Source organism: Lithobates pipiens, unplaced genomic scaffold (assembly GCF_037356315.1).
Source record: "Lithobates pipiens isolate NorthernLeopardFrog02 unplaced genomic scaffold, aLitPip1_a1.2 Scaffold_10, whole genome shotgun sequence".
Classification (NCBI taxonomy): domain Eukaryota; kingdom Metazoa; phylum Chordata; class Amphibia; order Anura; family Ranidae; genus Lithobates; species Lithobates pipiens.
The window spans coordinates 20215793-20234782 of record NW_027507686.1 but is presented as its reverse complement, the minus strand read 5'-3'; the positions used below and the strand labels follow the sequence as shown (position 1 = coordinate 20234782).

Below are 18990 nucleotides of genomic sequence, written 5' to 3'. Positions count from 1 at the left end.
AATATCTAGAAATGTCTGATTAATACAGCTCATGTGAAGTCCTTTATTTTCTGTCATTTCCTCCATATCTCAGGACTCAGATTGGGAGAGATCCGGTAAGAAATAGAAGTCATTTAGTGCCCAGCGCTGAGCTACCTCCGGGGCTTGCTGACAGAAGGGGAGTGCAGAGAGATGATGTCATCGGGTCTCCTTCACACCTGCACTGCTCTCTATAAAGAAAAAAAAGAGAGCAGTATGGGCGGGGCTTTCTGACAGGTGAACCGGGTTTTTCAATGGGAATGCCAAGCCACAAGCCTAGCGTTTGGCACGCAGTTGGGGCGCGGCCCCATTCACTTGTGGAATGGGGAATGAGTCGGGTCAGGCAGTGGGAACCGCCCAATGAATGTAGCAGTGGGTTTTATTTTTGCCACGCCACGAAGCATTGTCACTGCAGCATTTCTACAACTCTGGCCAGCTGCATTTACAGCTTAAAGCGGAGGTCCACCCTAAAGTGGACCTTCCGCTCATTGGATTCCTCCCCCCCCTCCGGCGCCACAATTGGCACCTTTCAGGGGGGAGGGGGGTGCAGGTACCTGTACAGTACAGGTATCTGCACCCACTTCCGGGATGGCTCTCTGCGGAAAGAGGCGTAGATCTACGCCCCTTTCCGAAAGTCCCCCGCTGCCTGCTGGGAAACACACAGATCCCAGAGGCAGCGGGTCCATCCTTATTGCGCAGCGCGACTCGCACATGCGCAGTAGGGAACCGGGAAATGAAGCCGAAAGGCTCCACTTCCTGATTCCCATACCCAAGATGGCGGCGGCGGCACCCGAGAGACGATCGAGAGATCGGCTTCGGGTGCCGACATCGCGGGCGCGCTGGGCGGGTAAGTGTCACCATTTTAAAAGTCAGCAGCTGCAGTATTTGTAGCTGCTGGCTTTAAAAAAAAAAAAAAAAAAACGCGGACTCCCGGCGGACTCCCGCTTTAAGGGGGGTAAAAATGTGGCTCCGCCTCCCCTTTTATGACACTATTCCCCCCCACTGACACCAATGATGGGGCACTATTCCCCCCACTGACACCAATGATGGGGCACTATTCCCCCCACTGACACCAATGATGGGGCACTATCCCTCCCACTGATGGGGCACTATTCCTCCCACTGACACCAATGATGGGGCACTATTCCCCCCACTGACACCAATGATGGGGCACTATCCCTCCCACTGATGGGGCACTATTCCTCCCACTGACACAAATGATGGGGCACTATTCCTCCCACTGACACCAATGATGGGGCACTATTCCTCCCACTGACACCAATGATGGGGCACTATTCCTCCCACTGGACACCAATGATGGGGCACTATTCCTCCCACTGGACACCAATGATGGGGCACTATTCCTCCCACTGACACCAATGATGGGGCGCTATTCCTCCCACTGATACCAATGATGGGGCGCTATTTCTCCCACTGATACCAATGATGGGACGCTATTCCTCCCACTGGACACCAATGATGGGGCATTATTCCTTCCACTGATACCAATGATGGGGCACTATTCCCCCCACTGATACCAATGATGGGGCACTATTTCTCCCACTGACACCAATGATGGGGCACTATGCCTCCCACTGACACCAATGATGGGGCACTATGCCTCCCACTGACACCAATGATGGGGCACTATGCCTCCCACTGACACCAATGATGGGGCACTATTCCTCCCACTGACACCAATGATGGGGCACTATTCCTCCCACTGACACCAATGATGGGGCACTATGCCTCCCACTGACACCAATGATGGGGCACTATGCCTCCCACTGACACCAATGATGGGGCACTATGCCTCCCACTGACACCAATGATGGGGCACTATTCCTCCCACTGACACCAATGATGGGGCACTATGCCTCCCACTGACACCAATGATGGGGCACTATGCCTCCCACTGACACCAATGATGGGGCACTATTCCTCCCACTGACACCAATGATGGGGCACTATGCCTCCCACTGACACCAATGATGGGGCACTATGCCTCCCACTGACACCAATGATGGGGCACTATTCCTCCCACTGACACCAATGATGGGGCACTATGCCTCCCACTGACACCAATGATGGGACACTATTCCTCCCACTGACACCAATGATGGGGCACTATTCCTCCCACTGACACCAATAATGGGGCACTATTGATCTTTTATTTTTTAAGAATCAAGCGACCAATTTTATACAAAAGTAAAAAACAAAAACCATATTATAAAACTTCAACAGAAAACAAAGGAATACACATCAACGTTCAGAATATATACAATATATACATAGTCCATTACCAAAACATTAGAAAACTATTTACATAAAGCAGCAGAGAGGGCCTAAGAGGCACAACCCATCACCTATGTACGCAGCCATTTATCAAAAATGAATGATAAGTTATAAAATCTAGGGTGATAAGAGACAGACAGCCACACCCGGGAGAGAGACTCCTGGCAGTCAGGGGGTCTGAAACCCCTCCACGCCTTCAACCAAGCCCCCCGACTCCGCTTGTCTCTCTCAAGCACCCGAATCTTCTCCACCTCATGCAGAATGTCATACACCACCACCTCAACAGCAAGGATTTTATGCCGAATGCTGAATAGTGGCCCGCCCCACCTGTTTGTACACCTTTATGTTAAAGGGGCAATGAAGCAGAAAATGGTCCATTGTCTCCTCCTCATCTGCACACTCCTCCCGAGGACAGCTACGATCCACCCCACTGCGGAAATTTCAAATTGCCCCGAACATTGAGCCTCCCATGGAAGCACAACCAGGCCAGATCCCTAAATTTAAGGGGTACTCTATCCAAATTAATCTTAACCCCACCCTCAAAACTGGGCCTAGGCAATCCCTTAAGGCCAGTGGGTCATGGAAGACTTCGCTCAAGACTCGACCCATAAGGACTTTCCTCTGAACCGATCTGAGATCTGCAGACAACAATCGCCACTATCGCAGTAACTTCAGGCACGGAGCAACATAGGCTGGTAGCTGACCACGATGACCCCTGAGATTCTTCACTTGGCCACCTTCTTCCCAAAGTCGTAGAAAAGGCCTAAAACAAGATCTAAATATGCCTACCCATCCAGGAGGTTCCACTGCAAGCATATTGCCAATGTTGAATTTGAGAAATAGCAGTGAAAAGAAAAGAACTGGGTTGACCATTCCTAAGCCATCCTCCCTCTTGGATAGATAGGTGACATTCCTCTTGATGGGGTTCAGTCTGTTCCCCACAGCATCTGGAAGAACACACTACTGACCCTAGCATAGAGAGACACCGGCAAGATGCAGACAAAGCTGACATACAAGAAGATCGGAATCAGGTAAGTCTTAATCAGATCAATCCTTTCCCTCAGAGATAGCTTCCATCTCTTCCAGATGACCACCTTAGTATTGGCAATTTCCAGTCTGCCTTCCCAGTTTTTGAGGCCATAATCGCCGGGTCCAAATTCAATGCCTAGAATCTTAATTCTTTCCTGGGGCACCGCAAAGGTGTCCGGGAGATCAAACCCCTCACCTTCCTTTCCCATCCAAAAAAATTCACTCTTTTCCCGATTGATCTTGGAGCCTGATGCTTCAGAATACCGTGATGTCAGAGAGACCACCTCCTCTGCTTCATCTGCCCCAGTGACAATCACCGACACATCGTCCGCATAGGCAACAACCCTCAAAGGTGGCTCACCCGGGAGCCCCACTGGCACCCCACACAACATGCCGCTCTCTAGCCTCCTGATGAAGGGGGTCGATTGCAAACACATAGAGCAGGGGACTCAGAGGACAACCCTGGCGCACCCCAGAGCCAACCTCAAAGGACTGCCCAACCCAACCATTAACAAGAGGAAAGCTTTCTGCCCCCTTATACAAGACTTTTAACCAATCGACAAAACCACCCGGCAGACCGTACTTACTAAGGAGCAACTACAGGCACTCGTGGTTAACACGATCAAAAGCTTTTGCCTGATCCAATGTTAGCAAATACTTTCCCCAGCCTGCAGCCCTGCACCGCTCCAAGGCCTCCCGGACAGCTAAAACCGCTGTGAAGGTGCTTCTACCCTGGACCGAGCTGATGGCGAGAAAGCAAAGACTCTGCTACGGATGATAGGCACCAGAAAATAATCTTTTCCAGTATCTTTCTATCAACATTAAGAAGGCTGATGGGGCGCCAATTCTCAATCATCAAAGGATCTTTACCCTTTGAAAGAAGAATCACAGCCGAGTGCCTCATGGAAGGGGAAAGCACCCCCAGCAAGGCAACTGTTAAAAACCTCTACCAAATGTGGGGCCAGAATAGACTTAAAGGCTTTGTAAAACTCAGCCGTCAAGCCATCCGGTCCAGGTGACTTTTTGATGACAAGCTGTTCAATTGCCCTCATCACCTCATCAACTGTGATCTCCTCTGTCAAATTCATCAATGGAACATCTCCACCATTTAGACCTGCAGTAGAGTCCAAAAAGCTGTCCATCTTGTCATGGTCAAGCTCTTTCCTCCCAAGAACACCTTGTTTGCAGTTCTGGTAAGGGTCAGGCGAGTGGTACTTCCCTTAGTCCATCTCCAGAACCAAAGAGACGTGTCGGTCATATTGACACTTCCCGAGGAGGAGTTGCACTTCGGAGATTGCCCCAGGATCTCCTCCTCTCGAGACAAGAATATCCAGCTTCCTCCGTAAACGTTGGTAGGTCATGTATTTCCTGTTTTCTATTGGCTAGGCCCCTGAAGAATCCAGCGATCCTCTTTTTGGTCAGCTCCCACCACTCAGCCTTGCTGCTACAAAAGTCCAGGATAGTTACCTGAACCTGAAAGAATTCCTCAAAGGATTGTCTAACATGTTCTTCTTTGAGTAACGTCAAATTCAATCTCCAGATGCCCCTGCCCCTCTGAGGGGCGTCTGAAGCATTCAGGACCACAGATAGCATACAGTGATCAGAGAACTCTACTGCCTGCACCCCTGGGGGCGAGAAAGCAGAGGTCTCCTTCAAAAAAAAAACTATCTATCCTACTCTGACTACTACCTCGATGAAAGGTGAACCTGGTGTCATCCGGGAGGTGCTTAATGTGCACATCCACAAGACCAGCATCCCTAACCATACTATTTAAAAAAATGCTATCATATCCCAGCCTGTCCTTGAAGTCCTTCCTGTCCTTGGGCCTAGTTACTGTATTAAAGTCACCTCCAAAGACCACTTGCCAGGATGTAAAAAGAAATGGCTTGATCCTTGTAAAAAGGCATTTCCTGTCCCACTTTGTGTGCGGCCCATAAACATTAATTAGGCGCAGGTCCTGCCCCCACAAGGACGTCTAAGACCATACATCTCCCAATCTCCACCTCAATAACCCGCCGGACATTTACCAAGCCGGTTTTAATCAACACCGCCACACCGCCGTAAGGCTCGGCCGCAAGAGACCAGTAAGATGGACCATACCTCCACTCTTTCTTGGCCATATGAATATCTGCCAAGGAGGTGAGCCTAGTCTCTTGCAAAAATAAAATTTCAGCGTCTAATTGGCTGAACAAAAAGAAGGCCATGGAACGAGCTCTTACTGACTTAATGCTGGCGACATTTATTGTCACCACTTTTAAAACGGAGGGGGAACCGCCATTTGGGATTATTGGGTGGATTGCTTCTTAGCTCCCCTCTGCTGCTCATCACCAGAAGCCTCTCTCTTTCTTGAGGCAGCCTCAAACTCCATTTCAGAATCGGAACTTCGCTCCGAAGAAGCTCCAGATGAAGAAATATACCATTCAGAGGTCCTATGACGGTTGGAGACAGGCACTGGAGCCCGTTCCGTCCTCACCGCCTGCTTCCGCTTCCCAACCTTCCTCCTCTCCTCCAGGTACTGCAGAGCTTCAGAGATGCCATAATCTCTTGTTTTTTTCTTTGGAGTCTTCACAGAAGACTCCTTTACAGAGGAAGAAGCAACCTTTTTAGTACCTGCTACCACTCCTGGTGGGGGTGGTGTTCCCTTTGAGACAGACTTAGAAGGGGTAGACACCTGGGGGGTAACTGACCCGGGGGGCACAGACTTGGAAGGTTCTGACACAAGAGGAGAGGATACAGTAGGCTGGGGGGACACAGAGACAGATACAGTAGGAATACTTACAGACACAGGAGGGGTGGCCATAGGGACTGGAGAGGGATCCTGAGCAGAACCAGGGGAGTCAGTCACCGCAGAGGAGGATGGTACACCAGGAGTCTCACCCTCCATCCCGTCCAGCCCAGACAAGTCATCCTTTATCTCCATATTGTGCCAGGCTTCAGGACATCTGCTCTAGGGATGGCCAAGGCGCAGGCACAGATTGCACCTGATCATATCAGTGCAGTCCTTGGCCATGTGACCCTGGCCCCGGACACACTCAACATATCAAGGCTGAACAGGAGGAGCTCAAATGCCCCTTTTCTCCACAGCGGTGACACAGCTTCAGCTAACCAGGGTAGAAAATAGTCATCCTATCCCTCCCTATAAAAGCCGAGGAGGGCAGGTGACGGACAACATTCCCATCCCTGGCCAACCTGACTGTTACTGACCAACCCCCAGTCCAGATGTTACGCTCATCAAGGATTTTGCTGGGCTTAATCAAAACCTCCCCATAGTTCTGTAACCAAACCTCTAGATCCCGAGCGGGAACGCTCTCATTGGTCAGAATGATAGTGATTTTTTTTACTGTTGACCTCTGAGAGATCGCAACTGGGGCCAGACCTTCCCATTCAGGTCTTGACCTGCACCGAGCCTCATATCGCTCCCAGAACAGGTCAAGACCCTCTGGCCTGGTGAAGCTAACCGTATAATCCCTTGTCCCAGCTACATGTATAAAGGCATACAGGTCTTTTGCCCCAAAACCCATTTCTAAAATGAGATCCACCACCGCACGCCGCGCTGGAAGGACTGCACCACCTTCCCATTTCAGAATAACTACATTACGTCTGGGACCCCCAGCTGAAGCCAGAGACCCAAGACTAGATCCCGGGGTGCCCAAAGTGGTAGGCTGTAGGGGAAAACCCTGCTTGGGGGCTGAGCTACCAGGAGCAGAGCGTACCACCTGAGCAAATGTAGGTTTATCAGGGGCAAGGCCGCACACTGAAGTCACGTTAGTCTGTACATTATTATTAGCATTATCAACAGTTTGAAGTGAGTTAGCAGAATCCGCAGCAGGATGACTGTCCATCACACTGGTGCTGGGGTGATTGCTATCAGTCACAGAAACGTTCACTCTCCCATCAGGAATGGTCACAGTCACTGCTGCAGTACCAGCTGTCTGATGCTGCGCTGTAGAGTCCTCAGCAGCAGTGGGGCAAACAGCTTTGGACTCTGCTAAAGAAGGGTTAATAGGCTCTGCTGACACCTGTAGTTCATCCACAGAAATGACACTTTTTACATCATCAGGCACAACATGGCTGCACAGAGCATTAGCAGCCTGTCATCAGGCACATTGTCAGTATCAGTGAAAGACACAAACACAGTCTTATCCACAACATGGGGATTTGCCGGCTTTACTTATCAGGTACATTATCTGTAATGTCCTCCTCATTAAATACTAACTGATCCCCCCGCATAGGAGACTCCATGACCTGGATGGCCCTCAGCATACCTCCTGAGTCCTGAGAAGGCATGGGGCTGCTTACCTCTCCCTGGGGGGGCAGAATTGGGAGTCTCCTCCACCTCCATCTTTGTCATCCTTCCAAACCTGATGTCGTTTCCAAACTTCTCCTTGAAGGGCCCATCTCTGCCTTCCATCATGTCCACAATGGTCTCCTGGTGGTCCACACGGACTTTGGCCAATTGGATCTCTGGATCCATGGATCCTGGATTCTGGCTGTGTAAGCCCTCACGCTGCCTTCTCAGATGCTTTAGCTCCGCTCGTAATTTGTAAAGCTTATCCCTCTCCCTATTCATGATCTTTATCCCGGCCACCACTCGCTCCCGAATGGCTTGCGAGCCTTCGTCCTCACCAGGGGCAGAGAGATCGGCTTGTCCACAGGAAGGCATGTCACCCGAAGGCCCAGGATATGGCTGAGAACTTCCAGCAGGAGAGGCCCTGCTGGCCTCCATGGCTTCCCCAGAAAGGGGCCAGGAGAGCTGGGATAGATTTCACCACCACTCCCCTCTCACACCCATCACCTGGAGGAGCTCCAGAGACACCTTCCACCTGACACACCTGTGCTCCAATGATGGGTGGGACACTATTCCTCCCACTGACACCAATGATTGGACACTATTCCTCCCACTGACACCAATGATGGGGCACTATTCCTCCCACTGACACCAATGATTGGACACTATTCCTCCCACTGACATCAATGATGGGGCACTATTCCTCCCACTGACACCAATGATGGGGCACTATTCCTCCCACTGACATCAATGATGGGACACTATTCCTCCCACTGACATCAATGATGGGGCACTATTTCTCCCACTGACACCAATGATGGGGCAATATTCCTCCCACTGACACCAATGATGGGGCACTATTCCTCCCACTGACATCAATGATGGGACACTATTCCTCCCACTGACATCAATGATGGGGCACTATTTCTCCCACTGACACCAATGATGGGGCAATATTCCTCCCACTGACACCAATGATCTTTAGTAAAAAAAAAATACTTGATGATTGTTTGATGCTCCTTCCAGTTCAACTATACAAGGATTCTTTAGTATGGGAGACCTCTGGCCCTCGGGAGGGGCCCCCACTTTTGGAAGAGCTGCCAAACCTCAGGACTTCTCATGGTATTGGTTGAAGATTCAGGTCCAGGGCACCGCCCCCACCTCTCCCGGGATCACAAGTCCCTAGTATGGCATTTATTACAGGTCTGCGTCTTGCCTTTGGCTTTAATAAGGTGTGCTCGGAGTGACTAGCAATAAAAGGGAAGGAGATAAAGCTTGTCAACAAAATGCCACGGTCATGGGACAAGTCAGCAATCGGGGGAGGGGGGGCACCCTAAGCCCTATCAACTGACCTCACACACTGCCTAACATGGCAGTAGGAATGGAGAGGCGGCACTGAATTACACAAGCGTGCCGCTTCTCTTTTCACTGTCCAGTCACAGGGCAAGGAGGAGACCTGTAAGTAAAAGTGAAACAGCAGCAGAAAAAGATCAAATCCCCCTCCCAGGGCTGTAATAATCTTCAGACATGAGGGACAGAAATACAAATGCTTTGGCGGGTAAAAGTTGTTAGTTTGGAGTTTACCTTCAACCATTCCACCCTTCGCCTACATCGGGGGTCTCCAAACATTGCAGTCGGAGGACCGGATCATACATTCTGTACATATTTGGGGGTCCAACAAAAATGTGTTTAATAAATGAATGAATAGAACTGGGAATAAAGACTTTCTCCAAGAAATAACTTCACACCAGAAGCCCCCATCACGTCAGGGTCCTCCACCTGCCCACCAGAGTCAACCTAACCATACGGTTCCCCATCAGAGTTCCCTGGACATCAGGATCCCAGAGGCTCCCCATACATCAGGGTCCCCCACCAGAGGAAACCCATTCATCAGCATCCCCACCAGAGGCGCCCCATACATCAGGGTCCCAACCAGAGGATCCCACCAGATGCTCCCCATACTTCAGGATCTCCACCAGAGGATCCCCACAGTTCAGGATCCCCACCAGAGGCTCCCCATACATCAGGATCCCCCAGCAGAGGCAACCCATTCATCAGGATCCCCACCAGATGTGCCCCATTCATCAGGATCCCCACCAGATGCTCCCCATACTTCAGGATCCCCACCAGAGGATCCCCATACTTCAGGATCCTTACCAGAGGCTCCCCATACTTCATTATCCCCACCAGAGGATCCCCACCAGAGGCTCCCCATACTTCAGGATCCCAACCAGAGGATCCCCACCAGATGCTCCCCATACTTCAGGATCTCCACCAGAGGATCCCCACACTTCAGGATCCCCACCAGAGGCTCCCCATACATCAGGATCCCCCAGCAGAGGCAACCCATTCATCAGGATCCCCACCAGATGTGCCCCATTCATCAGGATCCCCACCAGAGGCTCCCCATACTTCAGGATCCTTACCAGAGGATCCCCACCAGAGGCTCCCCATACATCAGGGTCCCCCAGCAGAGGCAACCCATTCATCAGGATACCCACCACACCCCATACATCAGGGTCCCTGACAAGAGGATCTCCACCAGAGGCTCCCCATACTTCATTATCCCCACCAGAGGCTCCCCATACTTCATTATCCAAACCAGAGGCTCTCCATACTTCATTATCCACACCAGAGGCTTCCCATACTTCATTATCCCCACCAGAAGCTCCCCATACTTCATTATCCCCACCAGATGCTCCCCATACTTCAGGATCCCCACCAGAGGCTCCCCATACATCAGGGTCCCCCACCAGAGGCAACCAATTCATCAGGATCCCAACAACACCCCATACATCAGGGTCCCTGACAAGAGGATCTCCACCAGAGGCTCCCCATACTTCATTATTTCCACCAGAGGCTCCCCATACTTCATTATCCACACCAGAGGCTCCCCATACTTCATTATCCACACCAGAGGCTCCCCATACTTCATTATCCCCACCAGAAGCTCCCCATACTTCATTATCCCCACCAGAGGCTCCCCATACTTCAGGATCCCCACCAGAGGCTCCCCATACTTCAGGATCCCCACCAGAGGCTCCCCATACTTCAGGATCCCAACCAGAGGATCCCCATACTTCAGGATCTCCACCAGAGGATCCCCACACTTCAGGATCTCCACCAGCGGATCCCCACACTTCAGGATCTCCGCCAGAGGATCCCCACACTTCAGGATCTCCACCAGAGGATCCCCACACTTCAGGATCCCCACCAGAGGCTCCCCATACATCAGGATCCCCCAGCAGAGGCAACCCATTCATCAGGATCCCCACCAGATGTGCCCCATTCATCAGGATCCCCACCAGATGCTCCCCATACTTCAGGATCCCCACCAGAGGCTCCCCATACTTCAGGATCCTTACCAGAGGATCCCCACCAGAGGCTCTCCATACATCAGGGTCCCCCAGCAGAGGCAACCCATTCATCAGGATCCCCACCACACCCCATACATCAGGGTCCCTGACAAGAGGATCCCCACCAGAGGCTCCCCATACTTCATTATCCACACCAGAGGCTCCCCATACTTCATTATCCACACCAGAGGCTCCCATACTTCATTATCCACACCAGAGGCTCCCCATACTTCATTATCCCCACCAGAAGCTCCCCATACTTCATTATCCCCACCAGATGCTCCCCATACTTCATTATCCCCACCAGATGCTCCCCGTACTTTAGGATCCCCACCAGAGGCTCCCCGTACTTCAGAATCCTTACCAGAGGATCCCCACCAGAGGCTCCCCATACATCAGGGTCCCCCACCAGAGGCAACCCATTCATCAGGATCCCCACAACACCCCATACATCAGGGTCCCTGACAAGAGGATCTCCACCAGAGGCTCCCCATACTTCATTATCCCCACCAGAGGCTCCCCATACTTCATTATCCCCACCAGAAGCTCCCCATACTGCATTATCCCCACCAGAGGCTCCCCATACTTCATTATCCCCACCAGAAGCTTCCCATACTGCATTATCCCCACCAGAGGCTCCCCATCCTGCATTATCCCCACCAGAGCCTCCCCATACTTCATTATCCCCACCAGAAGCTCCCCATACTGCATTATCCCCACCAGAGGCTCCCCATACTTCAGGATCCCCACCAGAGGCTCCCCATACTTCAGGATCCCAACCAGAGGATCCCCACCAGATGCTCCCTATATTAGAGGACCCCCACCAGAGGCTCCCCATACTTCAGGTTCCCCCACCAGAGGCGCCTCATACATCAGGATCCCCCACCAGAGGCCACCCATTCATCAGGATCCCCCACCAGAGGCACCCCATTCATCAGGATCCCCCACCAGAGGCACCCCATTCATCAGGATCCCCCACCAGAGGCACCCCATTCATCAGGGTCCCCCACCAGAGGCACCCCATTCATCAGGGTCTCCCACCAGAGGCACCCCATTCATCAGGATCCCCCACCAGAGGCACCCTATTCATCAGCATCCCCCACCAGAGGCACCCCATTCATCAGGATGCCCCACCACAGGCGCCCAATACATCAGGGTCCCCCACCTGAGACACCCCATTCATCAGGGTCCCCCGCCAGAGGCCACCCATTCATCAGGATCCCCCACCAGAGGCACCCCATTCATCAGGATCCCCCACCAGAGGCACCCCATTCATCAGGATCCCCCACCAGAGGCACCCCATTCATCAGGGTCCCCCACCAGAGGCACCCCATTCATCAGGGTCTCGCACCAGAGGCACCCCATTCATCAGGATCCCCCACCAGAGGCACCCTATTCATCAGCATCCCCCACCAGAGGCACCCCATTCATCAGGATGCCCCACCACAGGCGCCCAATACATCAGGGTCCCCCACCTGAGATACCCCATTCATCAGGGTCCCCCGCCAGAGGCGCCCAATACATCAGGGTCCCCCACCTGAGGCGCCCAATACATCGGGGTCCCCCATCTGAGGCACCCCATTCATCAGGGTCCTCCACCAGAGGCCCCCAATACATCAGGGTCCCCCACCTGAGGCACCCCATTCATCAGGATCCCCCACCAGAGGCACCCTATTCATCAGCATCCCCCACCAGAGGCACCCCATTCATCAGGATGCCCCACCACAGGCGCCCAATACATCAGGGTCCCCCACCTGAGACACCCCATTCATCAGGGTCCCCCGCCAGAGGCGCCCAATACATCAGGGTCCCCCACCTGAGGCGCCCAATACATCGGGGTCCCCCACCTGAGGCGCCCAATACATCGGGGTCCCCCACCTGAGGCACCCCATTCATCAGGGTCCTCCACCAGAGGCCCCCAATACATCAGGGTCCCCCACCTGAGGCACCCCATTCATCAGGATCCCCCACCAGAGGCACCCTATTCATCAGCATCCCCCACCAGAGGCCCCCCATTCATCAGGATGCCCCACCACAGGCGCCCAATACATCAGGGTCCCCCACCTGAGACACCCCATTCATCAGGGTCCCCCGCCAGAGGCGCCCAATACATCAGGGTCCCCCACCTGAGGCGCCCAATACATCAGGGTCCCCCACCTGAGGCACCCCATTCATCAGGGTCCTCCACCAGAGGCGCCCAATACATCAGGGTCCCCCACCTGAGGCACCCCATTCATCAGGATCCCCCACCAGAGGCACCCCATTCATCAGGATCCCTGACCAGAGGCAACCCATTCATCAGGGTTCCCCACCAGAGGAACCTCAAACACGAGGCCCCCCCCCCTTCATGAGGGGTTTCAACCAGAGTCCCCCCTATTCATCGGGGTCCCCCACCAGAGGAACACCATACATGAAGGTCCTCCACCAGAGATGCCCCATACATGAGGGGCCTGACACTTTCAAATATGACACTTTCCTCCACACGCATGCACAGTTATAATGATTTCAGCTGAATATTTAAATTCCTGAATAAACCCGGCCACGACCACTTCTTAAAGTTTAGGACTCTGAGAAAGGTTTAGGTTTGCCCCTTCCCCTTCAGCAGGCTGGATGGACTCCGGGTTCTACCGACGGCGCTCGGCGCACACACACACACACACGGGTGTCACCGCAGATCTGAGCTATGAACCGGCTAATTACAAGACTTCAATCATTGGAAGTGTCACACCGAACTCACCATACAAGTGACCGGGAAACAACGCCGAGCTTATCGGGCACAAAGAGAGCAAAGGTCATCACCAATCACAGGGCTGTCCGGGCGGAACGTTCAATATTCCGACAATTAACAAACACGGCAATAACAGAACCGGGCCGGCTCAGGGGACACCAAGCCAACGGCCAGGCAGACTACGGCACCCCCCAGCCACTATATTTATTTTTAATTTTTATTGTTTCACTTTAAGTAGGGTTCCCACAAAACTTTATTTTTTTTTATTTTGGCATGGGCTTCCCCTTAAAATCCATACCAGACCCGAAGGGCCTAGTATGGATGGGGGGTACCGCATTTTTAACTGACAGCTGTTGACTTTTTTTTATTTTAAACATGTGACCAGCAGGACTGGAAGCTCCTCCTAACACTGTTTCCCTGCAGACAGGCTGGGAGAGAGCATTCGGGTCCGGTATGGATTTTAAGGGGAACCCCACATCGTTTTTTTTTTGTCTTTTTTTTAATTCATCTGTCAGCAGGGAAGCCCATTAACAGCTGTTGTTTTTTTTTTTTTTTTTTAAACATGTGACCAGCAGCAAAGAACTAGAAGCTCCTCCTGCCACTGTTTCCCTGCAGACCGGCTGAGAGAGAGCCTTCGGGTCTTGTATGGATATTAAGTGGAACCCCACACCGTTTTTTTTATTCAGCTGTCAGCAGGAAAGCCCATTGACAGCTGTTGACTTTTTTTATTTTAAACATGTGACCAGCAGCAGAGGACTAGACGCTCCTCCTGCCACTGTTTCCCCGCAGACAGGCTGGGAGAGAGACTTCGGGTCTGGTATGGATTTTAAGGGGAACCCCACTCCGTTTTTTTTTTGTCTTTTTTTAAATTCAGCTGTCAGCAGGGAAGACCATTCACAGCTGTTAACTCATCGGTTGTTAAGGACGCTGCAGCCAGCTTCTCGGCCCCTGCTCTTTAACAACCAGCTATTCACTGCGCCGTGATTGGGCAAGTCTTTGCCCAATCAGGGCTTGGAATGCACTGCGCAGCACGCAGTGCATTGCAAAGGGCTCGGTGAGGCGAACACCCACTGAAAGCACCCTGCAAATTCAGATACTAAACACACACACACTGTATAATTTACTATTTTTACTTTATTTATATTTATTATTATTATTATTCCTTTTACGTTTGTATGTGGATGACGGCTCTGAAATTATCTTAAAAAAACATCTAAGAACCTTTTTCCTAATCAATGTGCAGCTGTCCAGCTCTCTCCCAGCCTGTCTGCAGGGAAACAGTGGCAGGAGGAGCTTCTGCTGGTTACAAATTAAAAAAAAAAAAAAAAAACAGGCTTTGGGATACAGAGTAAAAATAAATACCGTAATATCAATAAACTGTTTTAAATCCTCAGTCAAATATATATTTGAAATCAGATCTTTATTATTTTGTGGGTGTGGGCAGTCACGGGTGTGTGTCACGCCTCTCCAGCCTGTGTCTTAGAATAAGAGGGAGGTGAAGCTGGTTAGTGGGCATCGAGGAAGAGGAGGGAGGGAGTAGGCTGTCATTTAGCACAGTGTATACGCCCCCATGTGTGACTCTATAGTCACATGGGCCGCTCAGACGCGATAGGGAGGAAACGCCAAGCATAGAAACTCACTGAAAACTGAGCATGTGCAGAGCTGCCAACACTGCTCTGCAAAATCCCTAGCTGCAGTGGGGACATGGACAGGAGGGGGAGATAGAGAGCAGCAGGATCAACCTGGATTTTTCCATAATACAGAAATGGAATCAGATAGTGACTGAGTGAGTATGAACAGCATGGAATCGATCATTGGAATCGATAGCACTTTAAGGCTGCATTCAGACCTGGAGGTTTCACGAAGGAGCACCAAAGCACGCGTGCGTAAAACACATATCACGCTTGCTGTGCCATTCATTGTTAACGGCACCCCAAAATGCGTCAGGCAGACATTTATGCGAGCGCCACAATGCAGGACAAACAAGATAAAATGTGCAGATAAAAAAACGAAGATCAATGCCCGGAAAGGTAAATCAGCTACTTTGGCGCATTTGTTGCACATGTGGTGGCCCATTGATATGAATGGGCTCTGCCTTATACATGTAACCTCAAAAACATACAAAAGCACACATTGCAGTCAGGGGAAGGGCGGCGAAGACATGTGGCCGAGCCACATTATTACCACCATTCCCCCTTAAGCTGCAAGATGAGCATGCTGTGCTTCACACGGCCACGGCAAGAATGCAACCCGTTCAACAATGCGGTGCAGGATATTAGGGGTTAAAATAGGCGGTGAGGAGGACTGTCAAATACCTGCTGAAAATCAATCCATTCTTCAGAGGGTGAGGTTTGTGTAAAGGAGGTCCTTAACCCCTTCCAAGACCCCCCCCCCCCCCTTTCCAAAAGTTCTGATATTTTTGGGTAAAGGTGACCTGGCCCTTTAAGAAAAAATGTAATATAGGCACCCAAATGAATCCAGGTATATAGACACTGGACACAGGGAGAGGAGATGAGCCTTTGTAATGATTGGCTGCTCTATAGAGATAAGTCTCTGAAAGTGAGAACACCTGTATACAGGTATATTACAGGTGTACAGCTAGATCTCAGTATACAGGTGTATACATAATAGATCTCAGTATACAGGTGTATATAGAATAGATCTCAGTATACAGGTGTATACAGAATAGATCTCAGTATACAGGTGTATACAGAATAGATCTCAGTATACAGGTATATACAGAATAGATCTCAGTATACAGGTATATATAGAATAGATCTCCGTATACAGGTGTATATAGAATAGATCTCCGTATACAGGTATATATAGAATAGATCTCAGTATACAGGTATATTTAGACTAGATCTCAGTATACAGGTGTGTATAGAATAGATCTACGTATACAGGTATATATAGAATAGATCTCAGTATACAGGTGTGTATAGAATAGATCTCAGTATACAGGTGTATATAGAATAGATCTCAGTATACAGGTGTATACAGAATAGATCTCAGTATACAGGTGTATATGGAATAGATCTCAGTATACAGGTGTATACAGAATAGATCTCAGTATACAGGTGTATATAGAATAGATCTCCGTATACAGGTGTATACAGAATAGATCTCAGTATACAGGTGTGTATATAGAATAGATCTCAGTATACGGGTGTATACAGAATAGATCTCAGTATACAGGTGTGTATATAGAATATATCTCAGTATACAGGTGTATATAGAATAGATCTCAGTATACAGGTGTACGTAGAAAAGATCTCAGTATACAGGTGTATATAGAATAGATCTCAGTATACAGGTGTACGTAGAATAGATCTCAGTATACAGGTGTGTATACAGAATAGATCTCCGTATACAGGTGTATACAGAATAGATCTCAGTATACAGGTGTACGTAGAATAGATCTCAGTATACAGGTGTGTATACAGAATAGATCTCCGTATACAGGTGTATACAGAATAGATCTCAGTATACAGGTGTATAAAGAATAGATCTCAGTATACAGGTGTATATGAAATAGATCTCAGTATACAGGTGTATATGGAATAGATCTCAGTATACAGAATAGATCTCAGTATACAGGTGTATACGGAATAGATCTCAGTATACAGGTGTGTATATAGAATAGATCTCAGTATACAGGTGTATACGGAATAGATCTCAGTATACAGGTGTATATGGAATAGATCTCAGTATACAGGTGTATACAGAATAGATCTCAGTATACAGGTGTATACGGAATAGATCTCAGTATACAGGTGTATACAGAATAGATCTCAGTATACAGGTGTATACAGAATAGATCTCAGTATACAGGTGTATACGGAATAGATCTCATTATACAGGTGTGTAAATAGAATAGATCTCAGTATACAGGTGTATAAGGAATAGATCTCAGTATACAGGTGTATATAGAATAGATCTCAGTATACAGGTGTGTATATAGAATAGATCTCCGTATACAGAATAGATTTCAGTATACAGGTGTATATATAATAGATCTCAGTATACAGGTGTATATAGAATAGATCTCAGTATATAGGTGTACATAGAATAGATCTCAGTATATAGGTGTACATAGAATAGATCTCCGTATACAGGTGTATACGGAATAGATCTCAGTATACAGGTGTATACAGAATAGATCTCAGTATACAGGTGTATACAGAATAGATCTCAGTATACAGGTGTATACAGAATAGATCTCAGTATACAGGTGTATACGGAATAGATCTCATTATACAGGTGTGTAAATAGAATAGATCTCAGTATACAGGTGTATATAGAATAGATCTCAGTATACAGGTGTGTATATAGAATAGATCTCCGTATACAGAATAGATTTCAGTATACAGGTGTATACGGAATAGATCTCATTATACAGGTGTGTATATATAATAGATCTCAGTATACAGGTGTATATAGAATAGATCTCAGTATATAGGTGTACATAGAATAGATCTCAGTATATAGGTGTACATAGAATAGATCTCCGTATACAGGTGTATACAGAATAGATCTCAGTATACAGGTGTATACAGAATAGATCTCAGTATACAGGTGTATACGGAATAGATCTCAGTATACAGGTGTGTATATAGAATAGATCTCAGTATATAGGTGCATGCAGAATAGAATATATATATATTATATATATAGTATGCAGGAGTATATAGAGTATACAGGTATATACAGAATATATATATATATATATATATATATATACAGTATACAGGAGTATGTAGAATATATATATAGTATACAGGAGTATATAGACTATATATATATAGTATACAGGAGTATACAGAATGGAGTATATAATTGGCACACATGGCCAGGAGGGTGTCGTGGACTGGCAGTGCCCGGTCCTCACCTTCAGCACTCGGATGGCGGCCCCCCTGGCTCCGTTGGTCCGGTTGGGCTCAGGCCCTCCTTCCCCGGGGGGTCCCGGCACCGACCTCCGGCCGTCCATTTCCACGGCTCCGCTCGCTGAACGAATGACAGCAGGAGGCCGTCCCCGCCCCCCAGCCTGAGCGCAGCGGCCAATGGCGAGCCAGCGAAGCCCACGCTCTGCCAATCTCCAACAAGTCTCCGCCCATCTTGCGTAGTAAGCCATTCTGCAGGTAGCTCTATGCCCGCGGCGGCCATGTCTGCTGAGGGCACGGCGGGTGGGCACCCTGTCAGCCTCCCTGCCCTTCGCCCGACGTCAGAGGAGCGCCGGAAGCGACCGCTGCCAAGCAGCTGGGGCATGCTGTCAG

General features: G+C 49.6%; 1 protein-coding gene across 1 annotated transcript in view; it reads right to left on the bottom strand.

Moving 5' to 3' along the window:
- Nucleotides 1-18771, bottom strand: part of PHLPP2 (PH domain and leucine rich repeat protein phosphatase 2) — a 65169-nt gene extending 46398 nt beyond the window's left edge. The window contains exon 1 of the mRNA XM_077452258.1: nt 18606-18771. Coding sequence (XP_077308384.1) covers nt 18606-18704 — 99 coding nt within the window. The 5' untranslated portion in view covers nt 18705-18771. The remainder of the gene's footprint in view (nt 1-18605) is intronic.
- Nucleotides 18772-18990: the final 219 nt, after the last annotated feature.